This window comes from Maylandia zebra, linkage group LG15 (genome assembly GCF_041146795.1).
Source record: "Maylandia zebra isolate NMK-2024a linkage group LG15, Mzebra_GT3a, whole genome shotgun sequence".
Classification (NCBI taxonomy): domain Eukaryota; kingdom Metazoa; phylum Chordata; class Actinopteri; order Cichliformes; family Cichlidae; genus Maylandia; species Maylandia zebra.
In genome coordinates, this window is record NC_135181.1 from 15,238,002 (window position 1) to 15,260,307 (window position 22,306).

General features: G+C 40.3%; 2 protein-coding genes across 3 annotated transcripts; one reads left to right on the forward strand and one right to left on the reverse strand.

The window, feature by feature from the left end:
* Positions 1 to 2,311: 2,311 nt before the first annotated feature.
* On the forward strand, positions 2,312 to 15,875 carry rbm25b (RNA binding motif protein 25b). The gene is made up of 17 exons (XM_012918968.5): positions 2,312 to 2,459; positions 2,973 to 3,073; positions 3,276 to 3,490; positions 3,589 to 3,646; positions 3,766 to 3,926; positions 4,016 to 4,201; positions 4,307 to 4,390; positions 7,200 to 7,477; positions 7,782 to 7,899; positions 8,199 to 8,288; positions 9,143 to 9,216; positions 10,829 to 10,979; positions 11,198 to 11,609; positions 12,638 to 12,933; positions 13,155 to 13,253; positions 13,346 to 13,393; positions 14,913 to 15,875. The coding sequence occupies exons 2-17, from the start codon at positions 2,995 to 2,997 to the stop codon at positions 15,003 to 15,005; spliced, it is 2,442 nt and encodes an 813-aa protein (XP_012774422.1). The 5' UTR covers positions 2,312 to 2,459; positions 2,973 to 2,994; the 3' UTR covers positions 15,006 to 15,875.
* A 253-nt stretch (positions 15,876 to 16,128) lies between these two features.
* eif2s1b (eukaryotic translation initiation factor 2, subunit 1 alpha b) lies at positions 16,129 to 22,237 on the reverse strand. Of its 2 annotated transcripts, none has more exons than XM_004550452.2 (8): positions 22,077 to 22,237; positions 19,355 to 19,597; positions 18,331 to 18,410; positions 17,925 to 18,076; positions 17,730 to 17,836; positions 17,550 to 17,647; positions 17,317 to 17,460; positions 16,129 to 16,822 (listed from the first exon to the last, which is right to left on the reverse strand). In XM_004550452.2, exons 2-8 carry the CDS (start codon positions 19,593 to 19,595, stop codon positions 16,697 to 16,699), a joined length of 948 nt encoding a protein of 315 aa, XP_004550509.1. In that variant the 5' UTR covers positions 19,596 to 19,597; positions 22,077 to 22,237; the 3' UTR covers positions 16,129 to 16,696. The 2 variants fall into 2 exon arrangements, with proteins under 2 accessions (XP_004550509.1, XP_004550510.1); XM_004550453.4 differs by lacking the exon at positions 22,077 to 22,237 and adding an exon at positions 21,836 to 21,977.
* Positions 22,238 to 22,306: the final 69 nt, after the last annotated feature.

Sequence of the window (22,306 nt, forward strand, 5' to 3'; positions counted from 1 at the left end):
TAAAACAGTTTGTGTATGCTTTAATAAAATGGGTGGATTTCGATGGAAACAGGATGATAAAGCTAATTACGGGGAGACAGATCCGGTTAAACTACATACATTCAACTACTTTCAGTTTCGCAAATTGTATCGTCGTTTGATCCTGTCAGAAGTCGGTTACATAATATGGATAACTGCCGTCATGTTGCGGAAGTGGCCGTTAACCAACATGGCGTCGAGCGGCAGACAATGGACCCCGCAAACACGTGCTAAGGAAAAGCTACTGATGAAAATAACGAAAAAAAAGCTTATGCAATGCGGCAAAATAGGTTCCCCCAGAAGAGCAACTTAAAGCCATGTATTAACGACGGCAAACGTGACTGTCATATAAAACGGCTCTGCCACCAATTCGAATAAATAACAGCTAAAAACACCAGTCACTTAAGACTAGCATAAATCTGAAAGCATTGGCAACTTGAGACTAACTCGTGCGTTTTATAGAAACGCGAGAGCAACGTGAACAACGGGGACTAAGCGAAATCGACTCAAGCCAGTTCACTTTATTCTTATAAACATTTAAGAGGATTTATTCTGTTAATGTGGACCAGTCGTACAATATATGAACAGATACAGCGCTGTCATGTTCGCCACACCACACCTGCCTTGGTACTACACACGGCTGGGGCAGTGCGGCAGAGTGCAGCATTTACACTGCTCGACGTCTACATGACAAGTGTAAACATTTCTTACTCCACAGTAATTAAAATCCAAAATTCTGACTACTACAGTGATAACTTTGATATGTTAGCTGTCCCTGACCAGAGTTACTTAAGGTTACAACCGTAACTCGTGAGAATAGGAGCTGTATACTTCAATGACTGTTTAATAAAAGGTCAAATATCAAAGGTTAAAGCACGTAGCAACCGACAAGAAAACGCTCGTCTACATACCTTGTTAATTTCGTTGACTTTTCTTGAATAAAATGCAACCAAATCGCTATCCCTTATGCTGTCTGACGCAGAGAAATGGAAAGGGGCCTCCTTTTAATAGACCGGTATCTTTATACACGTGCTTCACGGTGCAGTCGTATCCATCCGCGGTGCGCCATCTAGTAAGGAGAAGTGCATCAAGTGAATTACAGTTAATGTTTTAAGGCTACATTCACCATGTGATGAGTTTGAATGAAGACTTGAGGACATACGATAGCTAAATAAATAAATATGATATTATTAAGACATTTTAGCAGGTATTAATTCAGTGGATTGAAGTGCAATGTGTACTAAAGAAAACAAATCTCTGGAGATTTAAAGCCATTATATTAGGTATACAAACACAAGGGGACTTTTTCAAGATTAATTAGTAAAGTGAATCCAAAAACACTATACTAATCTCCTGGAAAACACAGTATTACAGTTTTATTTCTGAGACAAGCGCATCATTGCTGCCATCTTGTGGCCGTTAAAACCAAAAACGAAAGTATTGTAAGAACCGATCTATTTTATACCAGTTTCCAGAGCTGCCGCGATATGCTATCAATGTAGAATTTAAATCAGTCTAACAAATAAAGTCAATAAAACTCACAAGTATACTGTTAATTTCCCGAGAGACCAACAAATACTTTGGATCTTTTTAATCTGATGGAGGAATATTCAAAAACATGCAGGGTGTGCTTCGTTTCTTCTAGCACTTTCCATGAAAATCCCGCCTAAAGTGACGTCACGCGATGTCAGTCGCAGTCTTCACATAACAGCCGCTGTCTCGGAGAGGCACCGACAAAAAACAAAACGAACATACAAACAAAACAAATAAACAAAACCAAAACGCTGCTTATGCAATAAATAAATAATTAATCTTCAGATATTTATTCTGTCGGATGTCAAAATTATTATTTTATTCGTAAAAGACATTATGGAGGATCTCCTATGCACAAATAATAGACTACGTCTTTGGATTACATATTAATGTAATTAAATCAAAATCTAAATTGACGGTGTCTTAAAATTTCCACAAAGTAGTACATACAAGTGCAGGAGTTATCTTATAGTATTGAAATCTATTTTTAACCCAGCAAACCTTCAACATCGACAAACGCTCCCTAACGTTATGTTTCATTAACCTTCTAGACGACCTTTAGGAATGCTATCTAAATATTAATAATAATAAGAGTAGTGATTTTTCTTATGGATGTTAATATTATAATACTAGTATAAAACTATACTCTAATGCTAGTAATAATAGTAGTACAGTTATTGCCGCAGTAGATACTAGTATCGTTAGTAAACTCCGTCCAGTGGTCAAGTCTTGGTGTACAAAGCAAGCGCTCATGTAGTGTTGCTCGTAAAGCGCTTGCGTCAAATGTTTTTTTTTTGAAGGCCCGACTAGCCAACGTGCTAATCCAACATTTGGAACGTTAGAGGAATTTTCACAATTACTAACCTTCTGAGAATATTTTTATTCTTTTAAACACCGCCTGATTAAAGGTATGTATACCTGGGCATGTGTAGATTTATCTTGAACTTTAACTTTGCCCGCTAATAGTTGAGTGTTGTTTGTTAAGTAACGCCAGGTTGCGCTAATATTAGCTTAGCCTAAGTCTATGCCGGGGACACTGGAGCGTGCTCGGTGCTAGCTTTAGCTAACTAAGCTGCTAGTTTTTTGGCCGCATAAACAGTGAACAAATTAACTCGTTGTAACACAATAACAATACGTGGCTCCTGGGACTTTATAATAGTCACCCTACAAACGCCATCCCATTGAGCTAAGCTAAGTTTAAGTATTGTTGCTGCTGGGCAGCAGAAGTCACCGACGGGTACTTCAAATTCATATGACTAGATACCAATGAACATCGCTGTGCTTTCTCACTTATAGTGTTGTTGGGTTAAACTAATCTTTTTACAAGTTTGGCTCTTTGTTCTAATTTACAGTGTTTAGAGGACTTGATTTAATTACACATCTGGTGCTGCTGATAACGGGTATCTTGGTTCTTTCTTCAGGTTGGTCCAGTTCACTTCCACAATGTCCTTCCCCCCTCATTTAAATCGGCCGCTGTTGCCACCTCCAGGCATCCCTCCTCAGTACACAGGCTTCCCCCCAGGTAAGCACCCTTCTGTTTGGCGTTCATCTGTTTTGTTTCAGGTTTACCACAATGTCATTATTAAGAGGCATATTCGCAACACGGTAGTTGAGATTCGCTACATTACTGAAAATATTTGAGAATCGTTTTACTAATCTGCAGTCATAGATCTTAAGTGAAAATGGTGTAATTGCTTGTTGCATGTTTTCTTTGGCTGTTTCAGGAGCCCCTATGATCCCAGTTCACATGGGTATCATGGCCCCCACACCAGTAATGGTTTCTTCAGTACCAGTGCTCAGCAAGCCTGCAGTCCCTAAGAGGGAAACCATTGCTGTGATTGCCAAAGACAGTGATGAGAACAGTGGCCCCACCACAACAGTGTTTGTGGGGAACATATCAGAAAAGGCTTCAGACATGTTGATCAGACAGCTGCTGGCGGTAAGATGGGGAACACCCATTCTATTTGTAGAACTACACCAGCAAAGGCAGACACCCTCTTAAGTTGACAACTTTATTTTTTCTTTGTAATTATATAGAAATGTGGAATTGTTTTGAGCTGGAAGAGAGTACAAGGAGCCTCTGGCAAGCTTCAAGGTAATTTTTATTATTAAAAGATGAAGAATATCTAGATACATGGCAAACCGTCAATTCAGTCTATAAATAAACATTTGATCATGCCCTTATGTCTATTTATATGTCAATATTTGTTCCAGCTTTTGGTTTCTGTGAGTACAAGGAGCCAGAGTCCACACTGCGAGCCTTACGACTGCTTCACGACCTCCAGATTGGAGATAAAAACCTACTTGTGAAAGTTGATGCCAAGACAAAAGCACAGCTGGATGAGTGGAAGGCCAAGAAGAAGACTGCAAATGGGGTATGAATTTTGTAACAGCAATTCAAATAAATGTTTGCAACAGCTAGAGAAGGTGAAAAATTGCTAAACTTGACTCATTTTATTGACAGGATAAAAAGAGTGAAGATGCAGGAGAGGATGAGGAAGAAGTGTTAGATGAGGAGACAAAGAAGAAAGATCAGATTATCAAGGGCGCCATCGATGGACTGATGCGGGAATATGCTGCGGAACTTAATGCACCTTCACAGGATGATGAGTCCCAGCGACGAAAGAGAAAAAAGGAGAAAAAAGAAGAGGTGCTAACCTTGATTAATTGTTAACTTGTGCTACTGTTTTGTTTACTCCTTAGCTTGAAAGTGAGCATTGTTATTTCAACCTGTCAATGCGTTGTTTTTCCTCAGGATGACATAAACACTATTGACATGGAGGAGGACAAGAGGGACCTGATTTCCAGAGAGATTAGTAAATTTCGTGACACTCACAAGGTAAAGTGGCTTCTTTGATCTTGTAGTTGACATTTCAGGTTTTGGACAGCAGTTCACTCCTAGAGCTTGCACATTTAGTTGACACAGTTTTTTTTTTGTTTTTTTTTTTTTTTTGCCCTAACTCAGTAACATGCATACTCTACTATAGATTGGCGGTCCCTAAAACAACACCACCAAACATATTATTCTGCCCTAAACTATATGAAATGTTTTATTTTCAATGTTTGAACACTACAAGTGGGCAGACAGCTAGTGTATTCTTGTCACCTTTCTCAGGCGTGATTTGACACCTGCCACTATTGCCAAACTATCTAGGTGTGACCATTATAGATCCATATCTTCATTCATCACACAAAAATGCATGGAGACGATGTAAAGTTACTTAAAAGCTAATCTATTCATTAAACCCCACCATTATGATAGTGATCATATGGTGACTAAAGCAAGATGAATCTCAGAGCTTTGGAAAAAGTTGCCAGGATAGGATGTAAGTATCAGCCTTCATTTACTATATACATATACTGGGCGTCCCCCTCTTGAGGACTTGCATTGGGGCAACTGTGCTGCTCAGTTGTGTGTGTGTGTGTGTTGGCCTTGATTTAGCCAACCTTTCCACCACGCAAAGACAGTTTCCCTAGATCATCCTGAATTTATGACAGCATTGGTGCTTCACTCGAAAGCTGATGAGTCAGTGAACCTGTGCGAGTCCTCTGTAAATTATGGTCTGTCATAATGGTGTTCATGTTGAAGCACAAGGACTCAGTAACTACTGCAGTGACTTTGGCTGTAGCCTTATTATTCTAGTGTGGGGTGGGGGCGCCCTCTCCACAGCAGTAAGATGATCTGAAGACTAACAAGGTACGTGCTCTCTGTATGTTTTGTTGTGGAATTTCTTTCTTCTCTCTCTTCCATTTGATAAATATCTTACTCTCTCTGCATTAGTTTTTATTTTTTTTATGAACGATTAGTTAGTGAGTTTATTCAATCAACTGTTTAAATTCTAATTTTTATTAAAACAACAGGGACGGTAGCAATCTAGTTGGGTTTTGGATGCATAACTGTGGTTTGCTTGAAGTGTCCTCCAGCTGTAATCGTGATCTTGCCAAAACAGCGTTTAAACAAAGGGAGAAATTTCTGCTGCCTGTTGTGACCTACCATATTTGGGCTGATTGATTTTTAGCCCCAGAGGAAAAAAAGAAGTCATACTTAATTCAATATCATTATGATTATTTAATGTGGTTAATCAGTTTTTAGTGAGTGACTTTGCAGGGAGTGAATTCAGGCTTTTTATGGGGAAAGAAAATTAAAAGAAGCACTTAAATGCTGAAAGTATTTTTGCAAAATGTTTTAATAATACCAGATTTTTCTTTATAATTATAAGTTTGCCTAAATATTACTGCTTATATACACCCATACATGCTTACTATAAATAAATAGAATTAAATTTATTTTTTACATGGTCGCATGTTTATTTAGCCTTGGCAGACAATGCAGAGGTAAGTAAAAAAAAAAAATAATAATAATAATTAAAAGAAAGGAAAAAAACACCTAACGTGAAATCATAGATTTTAATTAGAGCTAGGGTATTAAATAATATAAAGACAATTTAACTGGAGCGTTATAGATTTTTAAAATAATTAACATCTATGTTATCTCTGTCATGTCACATGTTTCTTTCTCTTGAGATGCATAACACCCAAGGCTTTTAATTAGTTAGTTATTGTAAAGACCAACTGACTGCATATGACTTGTACAAGAAAACTTTGTAAAGTTATTTTCCATCTAACCTCAAATACAACAGTGCCAATGTAAGAGGAATGCAAAATGATGAACATAGTATTATATTAAGGCTCAGTATATTCAATCATTGTTTTTAAAAGTCTTATTTTGCATCAGATGCCAGTATAACTGCAAAGGAATTCTGGTTAAAGCCTTGTGTGTGATGTCCATAAAACCAGAGTTTGGTGTGTATGTGTGTGTGTGTGTGTGTGTGTGAATAATCAGTCCTGAAGAGCTCCTGAAGACTTCTGCAGGGGTAAGACCGTTTCTACAATTTCATTTATCTGTTCAGAAATATAACTGATGTTCATAATGTTTATTTTTTTGATTTTAGCAAAAATACCAAATGCCATGTTACTCATTGAAGGAAAGGCTGTTGTTGTTTGATGACGATGATAATGATGATGCTTAAGCAAGACAGAATCCCATAACATTTTTCCCTTGTATACCGTGTGACCTGCTTTCCTCCCAGGCCTAACTTAAAAGGCTTGTAAGGGCAGCGAAGGGCTGAGTCCATAGTTCAACACCTGTAAGTCACAAATAACTAGTTCAAAAAAAAAGACTGATGCCTGTTTTCTGTTTTTGTTTTCCTTGTTCTGAGAGGAGGACTCTTAAGGAGACAAAAAGCATTGTCATTTCCCGCGTTTTCTTTTGTTTTTGTTTTTTTTGTTATGAATGCCTCAAGTTGGATATGTTCCACGGGTCTTTAAGGCCATTAAAGTGGTTTCCAGTTCTATTCTTGCTAAGCTGTAGTTTATGCTGCAGGCTTCAAGCAATAAACTTTGTCCTATAGTTTTAGATTAATGTTGAAGCTGTCTCTCTGTGGGGGGAGAGCTTTTTGATTGTTCCTGGTTTTCCATTTAGGATTCTGGCTTCTTATACAAGCTTTGCGCTGATTAGCAAAGAGCATGTTCATCTATGAAACCAAAACCTGGAAACCACTTGATCTGTGCACAGCTGTGAATTGGTTGCAGGGGCTCCCTGCATCTTGTGTGGCATAAGCTGAACCTGTCTGTATTTTACTCTGCAGAAACTTGAGGAAGAGAAGGATAAACGAGAGAAGGAGCGGCTGGAGTTTGAACGTGAAAGGAGGGAACGGGAAAAAGAGCGAGAGCGGGAAAGAGAGCGGCGGGACCGCGAGAGGGAAAAGGAGCGAGAGCGGGAACGGGAGAGGGAACGAGAACGTGAGAGAGACAGAGATCGAGACAGAGACAAAGACCGTGACCGCAGGACCAGGGAAAGGGAACGAGAGCGAGAACGGGAGAGAGACAGAAGCCGTGACAGGAGTGCCGACCGCAGCCGATCCAGGTGAAGCAAAAAAAAACCCAGAATAATGTATAAAGACACATGTTGCAATTAAACACATGCAAATGTTTGCAGGTACTTTGCTGGTGACTGAATTCTGACAAGTTTCTGCAAGCTGATTTTCTCAGGATTTAATTGAAACCGCTTGAATTTTAAATTGAAATGTTAAAATTCATATCATCTCATTTTGATGAAACTCCTTAAGACTATGTACCATGCTTGATCAACACCTTAGTACTTGGATTTGCCATGTGTTTCTATATGGTCACAAATAAAAGAAAATGTATCTATGATTTCATTGTTGCAGGGAGGTCAGCCGAGACAGAGACAGAGAAAAGAAGAGAGACCAAGAGGATGAAGAAGAAGCATATGAACGCAGGAAACTGGAGAGGAAACTTCGAGACAAGGAAGCAGCCTATCAAGAGGTGGGACTGGCTGTGCTAAAAATGATAAAAGCCATGCGCTGAAGAGCAATATAAGCTATCCTACTAGCAGTGAGGTCACAGCTTCTATTTCCTACTATACAAACTGTTTGTCTGAGAAAGTCAATACAAGCAGTAAAATTCAATTAAAATGATTCTTTATACGTCAAAAAAAATCCAATAAATCTTCAGCATCATTTCTATTTTTAGCAGAGTAACAGCCCTTGTATTACTCGTTTACCTTAGCTAGGGGTAGTTCTTGTGTGATGTTTGCAGCTTGCCTGACAATATATTTGTTGTAGCGGCTGAAAAACTGGGAGCTGAGGGAGAGGAAGAAGGCACGGGATTATGCTAAGGAAGCTGAGAGAGAAGATGAACGCCGACGAGAAATGGTAAGCGGGTTCTGAATGATCACTGGTTCTGTACTATTATACAAGTTAAGTTCATACTGTATTTATTTAACTTGGGATTTGTATAGCAAAGTAACTTTGGGGTTAACTCTGGGGTTACAGAGTTAAAGTGGTTTATTTATTACCAGACTACATTGATATGTTGCGCTGCAGACTTAACCTGCTCTGGTAAAGGTTAGAATAGAGATAAGAGATGAACACACAGAGCCACAGCCTTCAAACTAATCAGTTTTCTGGAAATGGTATTGCCTTGTTTGGAGAAACCTTTGGACCTCAGGGTGCAGGTAGTTGGAGGCTTTGTATGTTTTTGAGATGGTCTGCACCCTAAGCCTTGTACTCGCCAAATTTAATTTAAGATTTGCAAGAAGGCTAAACCTGCTTACTAGTTTGAATTCTTTACTAACAGACCCACTAACACACCCTGTTCATCTGAATGCACTTATAGTTAGACCCAAGGCTGCCTTATCGAATTGATAACCACCTTTGTGTAAATGCTTAGCCTAATTTTTTTTATCTTGGTGTGATTAAAGCCAGATAAGGAAGTCATATCCTGGGTATGTTGATTATATTTTATAGCAGAGCAGTCAGTTTTTCCCGCAAAACTACCTAAACACGTCTGTTTTTCAGTTTTAAGCTAAAACGTTGAAATGTTGTCTTTGTGGGATGCATTTAACGAGTTTGAAGTCTGCTATTTTTGTCAGTTAAAAAGAATTCCACTTCATATCTTGTGTTGTCCATGCTGTGTTCATATGATTTAGTTTACTAATTCAGACAGGTAGAATTTGTTAGAAGTAATTTTTGTGGAGAAGTTCATTTTTGTCCTTTGTTTTCATTAGATTAAAGAAGGCAAACGGTTAAAAGAGTTTCTTGAAGACTATGATGATGACAGAGATGACCCCAAGTATTACAGGTGAGTGTTAACCCAGGTCATCAAAAACAAATGCACTTATGCAGGATCCTAATTGGCTAATTATAGGTCACTATAAATCCACTCTAACAAATTTCCTATACATATAATGTTGTTTGCCATACACTGCCGATTTCCTGTTGCCACCAGGCAGCACTATGAATGTGACCTAATATTGACACATACAGTGAAGGAATTCAAATTCAAAATTCAAATTCAAATTTTATTTGTCACGTACACAGTCATACACAGTACGATATGTAGTGAAATGCTTGGACAACTGCTCGTGACCTAAAGAAAACAAAAAAGGAAAGGCTATGAATAAGATGGGAAATAAATATGAAAAATTAAAAAGGGTAAATTTAACTAGGAAGGAATAAAATATAAATTAAGGTTAAAAAGGAAATAACTGTACAACACAAATTAGAATGAAGGGTAAATTTAACTGGGAAAGAATAAGATAAAATATATAAATTAAAGTTGAAAATAAAATAACTGTACAACAAAATACACAATATAGAACTATATAAGAATGTATGAAGAAATATACATATATACACAATAACAGCAGCTGTACAAGTATTAACTGGAAATGAAGAATATAATGTCCAGTGTTGTGCAATCCACATTATGTCTTGTGCAGTGCAAATATGCTTAAAGTGATTTAAGTGATGAAGTGAAAACAATGTCCAGAATGTCCAGTGTGTGTGTAAGAACCATATGTGTGGGTCAGTACTGTGTGGTGGTGTGATTGAGAGACCGTATCGCCTGCGGGAAGAAGCTCCTCCTCAGTCTCTCTGTGTTGGTCTTCAGGGAGCGGAATCGCTTTCCTGACCTCAACAGAGAGAACAGTCTGTTGTTGGGATGGCATGGGATGAAATGAGCAATCTCAAAATTTTATGGTAGTGGCTGCAAGAGTTTTACATGACATTTCCAGATGGCAATATGTAACCATATTCATAGCCGCTAATCTATGATTATAGTTAAATACTGCCACGCCCATGTTCAGAGGCAGACCCTTATCAAACATGAGAAGTTTGGTTAATGAGTGAATTACAGGAAATTAAAATTTCATGGGGAATGATTGAAATTTTCTATGGCAACATAGGGGCGCTCTTCAGTGAAAACTTAAATCCTTTGCAATTTACCTACAAGAGTTTTTATTTATTTAATTTTATTATTTATTTATTTATTTTTGTGTGTGTACCGTGCTGTGTTACGTATGTTTATTAAATGTTATACATATACACACAACACAGCAGCGGGGCTCCTGTTTTGCAGAACGGTGCTATAGAGTCATTTTGCTCCACCCATGCACATGCCCATAACATGTGTATATTATCAGTAGACCTGACACGTGCAAAATTTAATTAGAATTAGAGCATGTGTAGGACTTTAAATAAGCCAATTTCTTTTCTTATTATTCTTTTTCTTTTTTCTTTTTTTTTCCTTTTTTTGGGGGGTAAGAAATAAAAAAACCAAAACAAAACAGAGCATACACAATAGGGCCTCCTCACTATCAGCAGATCCTGTGTGACCCACATGTGGCTCATGGCAGCGCATGCAGTACTGCAGCCATTGTTCTGAAAGCTGTTATTTTCCGTATGACCCCTAGGGGCAGTGCACTGCAGAAGCGTCTCAGAGACCGAGAGAAGGAGATGGAGGCGGATGAGCGTGACAGGAAGAGGGAGAAGGAGGAGCTGGAAGAGATCAGACAGAGGCTGTTAGACGAGGGACATCCAGACCCAGACGCAGAGCTACGCAGGGTATGCTTGTCTGTAATGTAATATAAATGTGTGTGTTTGCCTGTATCTGTCTGAGCTGAGTGGGGCATGCTGTCTGTTGTCTGTGTGAAGGTCACTTTATCGTCTGAGTCGCTCTGCACATTATGTACGTCTAGCTGTCATTATCTGTTGACCTTCTTTTCTGTAAAATGCTGTGATTGGATGATTATTTTCTGCATATCTGCCTGTTATTGGTCCAGATGGAGGAGGAAGAGGAGGAGCGTCTGAGACAACCTCCCATCGTCCAAGAGCCAGAACCTGAGGAGGAACGTGAGCGCCACAGGGGTTCACGAGATCACCGGGAGCGCCGACAGGAGCCGGAGAGGGCAGATTCACGCTCACGACCCCCCCAGTCCGACAACGAGGTGGAAGAGGGTGAGGAGGAAGATTATGACAACGATGAAGACAACCCAGACGTGAAACCACGCCTAAAGCCCACAATGCGACCAATCACAGCAGCGCCTTCTGTGTCATCAGCCAGTGGGAATGTGTCTCCCAACACGCCCGGGGAAGAGTCACCCTGTGGCATCATCATCCCCCATGAAAACTCCCCACCTGAGGCTCTTCCGCAAGAGGAACACCGGCCAAAGATTGGCCTCAGCCTGAAACTGGGTGAGTCTAAAAGATCTTTTACCTCATTACAGAATGAACAGACACACAGCATACCCATGTAAATATGAATTCAATAATCGATTAGTTGATGGGCAAAAAGTAGCAAAATGTTCAATAAGTGATAAAAAAAAATTCATAACAAGGAAATAAGTTTTTTGCATTTTTTTTTAAGTTGCATTCTATAGACAAATAATTGTTTAAAACTGGTTTTAGGGAAAAAAAAAAGAATAATAGGTGATGTGTTGCTTTTCTTCAGGTTTTGATCTTGTCTGAATGTAGTCAAGGTAATTTGGCACCTGCTACACTGTTTGGTTAGTGTGAATTGGACTGAAGGAAAGGATATTTCTATATTTTAATTTATTTTGAAGCTAAATAACTTCATAGGAGCAAATCTATAATACACAGATTCCTACATGGATCAGGCCGTGTTCCAGAAAGCATGTTTAACAAACTCTGACTCCCGTCCACTTCATTGTTTCTGTCACCTCAGTGTCTTCACTTTGAGTGTTTGTGGGTATTTAAAGAAAGCCATCATCAATGGAGCTCAAATACCAATATTCACCATGGCAACAGATAATTAAAGAGCAGAGCCTCAATTTTCATCTAGTGGACTGAGGAATATGAATATGAATCATGAAATTCGTCTGAAAAACAGAGGGGGACTTATTTTAATCGGTGTCATCTGCTCAGGCATCATTTATCAAACCTAATTTTCCTTTAATAGATGAAATCTGGCAGAATTCCAGTTTTACATCTGATGTTTTCTTGAATCGAAATTTTAATCCGACAGTAACAAAATGGAAGTTATGACAGTGTTTTTAGTGTTTTTAATCAGGTACATTTTTGCAAGGTAATGTGCCTGAATATGAGCTTTGATATGAACTATATGAATGTCAGGCAGGTGTTTCAATTGTTTCAACATTTTCAGATGCTGTTAAGGGCGTTTAAATAACTCTGGGGTTGCAGAGACAGAATTCTTGCTCCTTAACTACAGACAGAACAGTAGTTAAACTCTGTGTCCTTGCCAGGTGCCACGGGAAGCCCCAGTCAACCCAACGCCGGCAAGAGGAAGAAGCTTCCGGTGGACAGCGTGTTTGACAAATTTGATGACGAAGAGGCCGATGAGCAGCCGCGCAAGAGGAAGCTGGTGCCCCTGGATTATGATGATGACAAGAGCCTCGGGGTGGACGGTGCTGGACTTTCCAGCATAAAGGGAGCCAATGCTGAGGAGAAACGCAAACACATCAAGAGCCTGATTGAAAAGATTCCCACCGCAAAGCCCGAGCTCTTCTCGTACCCACTGGACTGGTCCATGGTTGACACGGTGAGGAGAAGAGGGACAATTTGTGGCATCTCACTGAGTGTGTCTTATTTTTAATCCATTTATAATTAAGCAAGTTAGAAAAGAAAACCTGTGCTAAGAATATTTTACTCGCAGGATTTAAATGATCAAGGAGGGTCAATTCACAACCTTATTTTCTGCTTATTGCTAAAAAATAATATAGAAACGGTGAATATTTCTCTTTGTCATCCCTTTTCCTACAGACGTTAATGGAACGGCGTGTTCGTCCCTGGATCAATAAAAAGATCATTGAGTACATCGGAGAGGAAGAGCCAACGTTAGTGGACTTTGTCTGCTCCAAGGTAATAGACATGTCACTAGTTGACATCTGTCTTAGAGAAAGTGGAACGATTAAAATGTAAACTTTCTGATATTTTCCTCTGTGTACTTTCAGGTGATGGCCCACAGTACACCGCAGACTATCTTGGACGATGTTGCCATGGTGAGCAAAGACACAGTTTATAGATGCTTGTTTATGTGGTTTCTCTGTGATTGTATTTCTTGCCAGGATGCAGGTTTTTTTTATTTGTTTTATTTTATTTTTTTTTAAAAACCTCCTTACTAACCTTCTCAATCAAATTATACCAAAATACACTTCATTAGGTACACCTGTTCAGCTGCTTAATGTCAATATCTAGTTAACCAATCACATTGCAGCACCTCAATGCATTTAGGTATGTAGACCTGATCAAGACAGCCTGCTGAAATTTATACTGAGCATCAAAACGGGGAAGGAAGGTGATTTAAATGGCTTTGGACGTAGCATAGTTTTTGGTGCCACAAGCATGGTCTAAATATTTCAGAAACTGCTGATCTGCTGGGATTTTCCCATGTTTGAAAAAGAGAAAATATTCAGTGAGTGACAGTTCTCTGGGTTCAAAAGCGTTGCCAGGCTGCTCGAGCTGATATGAAGGCCACAGTAATTCAAGTTTCCCACTTGTTACAAATAAAGTATGCAGAAGAGTATCTATGACTACACCGTGTCAGACCGTGAACCTGAATGGGCAAAAGCAGCAGAAGACCACTCCTGTCAGCTGAGAACAGGAAACAGAGGCTTGGATCACACACCGTCTCATTAAAATCAGACAACAGAAGATTGAAAAGTATTGAGTGATCTACTGAATCTTGAGTTCTGCTGCAGCAGTCATATGGTAGGATCAGAATCCTACCTTATATCAACAGTTTAGCTTGATGGTGGTTGCGTTATAGTGTATGGGGATATTTTCTAAACCCGTTTTAGATCCCTTAGTACCAACTGAGCATCACCTAAACTATGCAGCCTACCTGTGCATTTCTGCTGAACATCCGTGTACAGTGTACTCGCCTTCTGATTCCAGGAGGATGTGTCACAAAGCTCGTATCATTTTAAACTGGCTTTTTGAACATAATAGTGAGTTCACTGTACACAAATGGGCCTCCAGTCACCTGATATCAAACTAAGAAAGCACCTTTTGAGATGTGAAAAAGTGCAAGATTCACATCATATCAGCAAAAATCTCAGCGCAGTGGTTCTAGCGCCTTTAGTAAATCAGGGACATCAAGAATTAAGGCAATTCTGGAGGCAAAAGAGTGCAACAGGTATTAGCACGGTGTACCTAATGAACTGAAGAGTATGTTAGTTCCATCTGATTTAAGATGTGTGGGGGGAGATTTATGAGGGGAGATTTCAGGCGCACCTCTTATCGATCAAGGTGAGTGCCAGATAAAAATGTAACCCTTTAAGGCAACTGAAATTGTAACATTTGACTAAGAGTTCAAGATCTTTAAAGAAACTGGCCTTGAAATGTTTTAATGTCTCTCATTCGATGGCACAAGTAGAGCCATGTCAAATGAGATGTATTTTAATTAGCAGTTCATGGTCAGTATTTTAACATATTCACCTTTTCCACATACACGTCATGAGTTTTGGTTAGTCCGCTAAGTTTCTTTCGATATCTAACTTTCCGTTTGTTCCGGGTCAGGTTCTTGATGAAGAAGCTGAGGTCTTCATAGTGAAGATGTGGCGGTTGCTCATTTATGAAACTGAAGCAAAGAAGATTGGGCTGGTAAAATAATCGTTGGCTGACTGAAGATGAATTCCTCTTCTCCTTTACCTTCATTGTGTATAATACTGTAGCGAATTTATGTCACCCCAGAAGACGTGACTGACCATACCAGTACAGACTGTAACTGCAGATTCTGCTCATTCTCACATTTGCACCAGTTGTTAGGTCTTTTTTTTTTTTTCCCCCTCCTTCTTCTGTTTAAACATACTCAGGCTGCATCCACCTCCTCCACTCTGCAGGTGCTGATTGTGTCTATGTGCTTTTGTGTATATACAGTTTGTCATTATTTGGTTATGAAGAAGCTACAGCTCTGGCCACCCAGGGTCACTGTGTTGGAGATGAGACCCTTTAGTCGCATACTTTTTTTTTTATATATATACATGCCAACACACACCGAGTGAGAACAGTTTGCAGGTTTGCTACAAACAGTTCACCATTTCTCAAACTATTCTTTTGAGTTGTGAAATTGGGCTTACAGTTGAATGTGGGTTGGTTAAGTAGACACAAACTAAAGCGTATGAATGACTACAGCTATGTTTTTAAAATAATTACAGGGGTATTTATTAAGGGTTTTTGGATGCAACTGAATTTTATTTCTGTAATCAGTACACACAAATTCTTCCCCTCTCCCTCAATTTCTTGTCACATTCCTGACGAACAGGCATGTTGTTTTCAGACCATCTCTAAAACATCTAGTTGTCATTTAAAATGTGTCTACTGACAAGACCCATAGGCACTGTGTCATCCTCAATGCTGTAAAAGCACACGTCATAACCACTATAGGAAAATGAGCTAAGAACGAAAACAATTGAAATTGTGAAGATGCTCTCCATTTGTTTTTGTATTGGTGAACATTTGAATAAATAATTTTTATAATCATTTGACTTGAGATCTAAGTTTTCTGAATATTAAATCAATGTTGAGGGGTTTTGGCATTCATACGCTGATATACAGTCAAACCTATCTCCAGTTGGCTTCATTACAATCTCTCTATTTGAAAAAAACAAAACTAAAAGGCGAGAGTAACGGACAGGATTTACCTTTAATTCATCCAATAATAATTGCTGCTTTTTGGGAGAATAAATGTTATTTCTTGTTGGTGGAACAATTTAATTAAACTGACAAAAAGGCATTGAGATCAAAACTTCCAGATCTTTATTGATACGATGGGAGCTAAACAAGAGCCAGTAAAAACCCTTTAACTGGAAGAGAATCAGCACATAAAGTCACCGCTGGCCGGTGTAGAGACAGACGAAGCATATGCGTTTCCCCTTCAGTCAGTCACATCCAGCGAGCAGCCGGAGATAAAGCGGCGTGGATACTGAAGACACCGGGCTCTTAAAGCAAGAGGTAAAATGAAAGGCCACAGCTTGAAAACAGCTTTTCTTGTCTTAGAGTTATTTAATCAAATGGGGTACTTTAAAATAAAAACTATAAGTGATGTTTAACTTGTAATTTAACCATCCTTGTGTCCGTGTCTGGTTAAAAAGACCGCGTTTCAGTTACCTTCTTCTGAGACAAACCTCTCTTGAACAAACTGGGATGTTGCCAATAAAAATAGTAACACCAGTTAATGGTTGCAATGTGAAAGTTAACATCTGTTGGACTGGGTGACTGAGGCCAGGTCTGTCCACGTTTATTTTTCTTCTTTCCTCCTTTGATGCTTTTCTCCCCACCAGCTTTCCAAAGAGGACCGACTCTTAATCCTCTGCTTTGGCCTCCATCTCCTCAGCGTCGTCGTCTCCATCCACCTCGGCGTTCTCGCGCTCTAACCTCTCCAGCTGCCGGGCGAGCTCTGTCTCATCCGTGTCCGTCACCACCTTAGGCTGCAGGACAAAGTTTACAGTATAGGCAGATGAGCTAAAGACAAACATGTCCATCCATCCATTCGCTTCCGCTTCTCCTTTTCAGGGTCGCGGGGGGCGCTGGAGCCTATCCCAGCTGTCATAGGGCGAGAGGCGGGGTACACCCTGGACAGGTCGCCAGTCTGTCGCAGGGCCAACACACAGGGACAGACAACCATTCACACTCACATTCATTCACACATTCACACCTAGTGGCAATTTGGATTATCCAATTAACCTATCCCCACAAGCTGCATGTCTTTGGACGGTGGGAGGAAGCCGGAGTACCCGGAGGGAACCCACGCAAACACGGGGAGAACATGCAAACTCCACACAGAAAGACCCCGGCCTGATGGTGGAATTGAACTCAGGACCTTCTTGCTGTGCGGCAACAGTGTTTGCCACCGTGCTGCATGATCATGCCAAGACAAACATGATCATGAAAAAAAAAAAGAAGAAAGAAAGAAATCATTCACCTCCATCTGGATATTAAACACGCCCCTCTTCTCTTCAATCTTCTCCTTGATAGCAGCCATGGCCTGGTTGAGGACAGAGAGGCCCTCTGTGCGCTCCAGGGTGGTCGTCGTCATCACATAGCGAGGGGGAGCGATCAGGTTGATCTGTAGAAGGTAAACACCATGAGAGACAGATCCAAGTAGAGCCTACAGCTAGAGACTTTTTACTTCTTGATGGAAGAGAGAAGGATTACCTTGATGGGCATGGCCTCTGTGGAGCAGCCCAGCCCAGCCCTCAGAGCTTCTTTCACGGCGTCGATCCCCTCGTAACCATAGCACGCCACTTCAATGTCTGCACGAGGTAGAGGAGGTTATCTTCACATTTCTAATTTATTCCTAAGTCCAACTGAGAAACACTGTGAGTAAACAGTCACCTGCTCTGATTTTGACAGCCTGTGGAGTGAGTCGCCTGTTGATGTTATCAATCAACACATTCCTCTCCTCCTCTGTTAAATCCAGGCCATCCAGAATAGCAGGATCTCTGCAGAAAGCCATCAACATGTAAATGTGTGCACACACTGAACAACCTGTGTTTCATTTTAATAAGAGGTGCTGAAATGAGAACTTACGATACAGCCTGTTTGAAGACATCATAAGCGCCGTATCCTGGCCGCTTGTATTTCTCGTCGAAGACCCATGCGGTGCGCTGGTACAAGCTCTCTAGCTGCTCGTCCTTACTGTACTCCAACACCTCTGCCACGTGTCGCAGGATGCTGTAAACCTGCAAGCACTTTCAAAATCAGCTCAGCGCAAACAAACAAGATAGACGTTTACAATTTCTTACAAATACACGTCTCACTTGTCTCACAATATTATAATGAACGCCTGAACCAAATGACCACTACTTTGACCACAACAAGGCTCAAAGGCAAGTTCCATCTACCTTAACTTTACACAAGACAAGGAAGTCCTCTCCAGGCTGGGCAACTTGCACCAAAATGACCGAGACAGATAAAAAGCACCTGACCAACTTACAGTTTTAGATTTGGTGAATTTATCCTCACACTTGATGGCCTCCTCTGGCGAAACTCTTCTTTTTGATAAATCAATGTATCCTGAGAAGAAAACAGAAGGAATGTAAAAAAAGCTGTTTTAGTGCAGCAAGTAGTTTCTTACGATTAGGAATGATACGATTAACTAACAGGGATTCGATGGCCACTTGCTGGTCTAAGTTTCAAAATGTGCTCGTCTTTATTTCCTCATTACCACCTTTGCATTTCCATCCTGTGTCTCTACTCGAGTGTCGGTACATGGATCACAGGTCAAATCTGCACAACTATCTATATAAAGAAAATAGCCACGTAATACGAGTCAGATGAGCTGCATATTTTGCGATTAGCAGAAAATGTCCAGTTCAGTAACTCAGTTCAAAGTGCTCATGCTTAATTCATGTCAGTTTTGTTTTTCCTTTTTTTTTTTTTGAATGTATGAAATATGCCGATGTGTTATAAACTCAAAAATCATCATCTTCATTCATCTTATAATGAGCCTCAGTTCACCCACTCTCTCAGACAAGCTGTTTAAGGCAAACTTGCATCTGATTGGGCTGCTGCTGGTGGGTGGAGCTGCAGTTCCCACAGAACTTTTGAACAGATAAAGATATCACCTTCTAGTGACATCATACAGAGCCGAAAGCACAAGAAGGGTCTGAAACGGTGCATTAAAAAGCAGCCTGAAGCCTGAGCTTCAGGAATTACTCATACATATGGTGACCTCATCAGGTCCCCTTTAATTATTCCAAATGAGATATTCTGTGTGTCATGTGAGACTGTCCTGACATTAAACTGGTGAATGCTATAACATAATGCAAGTTATTGATCATATTACCAACCACAGCCTGTCTCAGTCCACCTGATGTCACAGAATAACACCTCTAGCTTCAATTCAAAAAAGGAAATGTGGACCACACAAAAAGATCTCATTTCATATGGTTTTTATTCCACCACTGCCCTGCAGATCCGACACACCGCCAGTTTCAACTATACTAATCTACACTCACCCTTCTCTTTGTCTACTCGGATGACGACCACGCACTCGTTGCGGCCTATGCGGATGAGCTTGTTGATGGAGCGGATACGTCGACGCGACAGCTCGCTCAAGAGGATCATGCCCTCGATGTTGTTGTACTCCAAAAGGCTGACGTAGGCACCCATCTCAGCGATGGACCTCACGTTCACCATCACGACATCCTCCACCTCTGGGAACCGGTGCTGGTAAAATCGACAGCTGAGCCCCGGCATTGCTGTGAGGTCAGAAACAGGGAAACAGGGAGCTTAACGTCTGCAAGTCATGGCACAAATCTTCACTTTGCAGTTTTAAACACTGTGAAAAGTGCTGCTCGGCCTGTAACTTGGTGTTTCGGTACTAATAAATACAGTTTTTATTCTAGTTAATAAAAAAAAATAGTCAATAACTTGTAACTAGCATCTCTGCCTCCACTGCTTCAGTTTTCACCAAAGGTTGTTTAAAAACAAGTCCCACAACTAAACACAATCAAAGCTCAACATTAAATTAGCAGAGAACCATGTATAAATTATTTCATTCTGGTTTTCTTTGTCTTTTTTAATCTCAATCATAGTGATTTGTGAATAATCTGTCACACCATCCCTCTGACAATCCTCCTTTTAGATGTAGTGAAAGAGACATGCAGCGCACGTGTCAGAGCAGATGCTAGAGACAGAATGAGAGGATCTGGTGTGGTGACCCCTAAAGGGAGCAGTCACCTACAGCACCTACAACGTAACCTAAGTAAAGGACCCATGACCCATTCATGCTTGTGTATGGTCTATTACGTGTTAATTACTTAATGGTTGTGAATCAGTGTTTTATATGTGGGGTCAGCCACAAATTATAGAGCCAATGATTATTATTCTCTCACTAATAAAATACAAACTATGCTGTGAAAAAGTAGACAGAAATGCACAAGAGGACTCAAAAATACAGAACAATCGTAATAGTTGTGGGCTGCGTCCACACGATGTCTAATTACATGTCAGGTTACAACATAGGCTTTCAACACAGAAGCACAAATCCCTTGTTACCAGGGCACATCACCGTGTTAACTTCTAGATTAGCTTGTATGAAATCACTGCCTAATGACCAAACAAACTCTCCTTGAAACAGCGTCATCATTCCATTCAAGATCTCCTGAACATTTTTCTGTTACAAACACTCATACCGCTGACTGGTCTGCAGCAGCCGTGCTGCTGTCGGCCTGTATTATGTGTATGACCACTTTATATTCTTCTAATATCACAGTTGTCTCCTCTTTAAAATCAACGTCCCTGCTGGCAGTAGGCTTATCCAGGTTTATGACCGATTGGATGCTGCTAATGCCAACTCTCTCATGTAACTGCACTTGTAGCTAGACTGAGATGACAAATAAGGGGACAGCCTTGCTATTCCCCAAATCTTTTGCTTTTAACATCCTGTAGTCCCTGTAACCTGAGGACAGCAGCCTACCCCCTGGAGTGTTTGACCCTTAGATCCTATCACCGTTGTTTTCCCATTCTTTGATCTCATCACTCCTGATTGTTGTCTTTAAACTCTAGTATCTTCTGCTTCTGTTTAACATTTACATATAAATCATCTCCTAGTGATAGTCCAGTGTGTGAATGTGTGTGAATGGGTGGATGACTGAATGTGTAAAGCGCTTTAGGGTCCTTAGGGACTAGTAAAGCGCTATACAAATACAGCCCATTTACAAATACCATGCCTCTTTGGTGGGTCAGAGTTGGCTCATCTTCCAGGACCCACTATCTGGGCTAGTATATGGCTAGTCCATTTCTTTGAGAGTTGATATCACATCAAGATGATAACCACCTTGATGTGATATCATGGTTATGCAGGCCACAGACAGGCAATTGGGACACAATGTCAGCAACCACAAGTACTCTGAGTTTGAATAACAATCTGTTGGGTGTAAAATGCTGCAGTCAGCCAATTAACATCAACCCCTTTCTACATCAGAGTATTTCAACTATACACTGCAGTGCCTGTAAACTCAGCTACCAGTAAAGACATTCCTTTATGGAAGAACACTGTAATGAAAAATATCACTTTTTCTATTTTACTCAGATTTTAAAATATTAGCTGTGGTCATTTTTAGAGGCTTTAACCTATAAGAAGACTTTGGCCATACAGATGTTTTCTCTCTAATCCTTAGTCTACTATCAAGAAAGGTGTGGACAAAATAGAGAGATACCTTCAATATTAAACGAAAAGTCTCAGGATGTTTGAATGGAGCCACTTATGTGTGTTTCTCTGTTTTCCCACCGAACAAAATCCAATGCCCAGGTTTAGCTTATAAAAATATCCAGGACATAAAATAAAAGCAGCGAAATGAAACAAACTTCTGCCATTTGTCGTTTTCTCCTGTTGCTGTGAATGGACTGATGTAACGCATCATCATCGCAGAAAAATCACTTACTGTTTAAAAGACAGAATCGGCGACAAAATATGGACACAAAAAGCTGCTTACCAAATATTTAGTACGTGTTACCAGCGACTGTATGACTTCCTAGTTATCACATTTAAAACCACGAGAAGAATGTTCATTCAAGCGCAGAAACGCTTTCTTTCAACATCAGTTAGCTTCCCAGCTAATAACCCGGTGCCCAGCTCACATGCGGCACACGCAGGCTAAGCTGTTAGCCGGCTATCTGCCAGTTCCGATCGTTCCCCAGTCCCCGCCAAACGACATCTTCATAAAACAAACTCACCTGTGTCATAAGGTTACAGAACGACGCGCCTGAATGTTCCGTGCTGACTTTGTTTAAATGTCAGATTCGGTTTTCTTTCTGGTGTTTGTTTTTTTTTAATGAGTAACTCGGGCCCGCTAGCTCACATTCATGGGTGTGCTAATTTGTCGACCCGGAAAAGATCGTAGGGACCTTCCACACTGGCGCATGTGCAGAACGAGTTTGGTTCTTTGGTCACATGACGCGGAGGG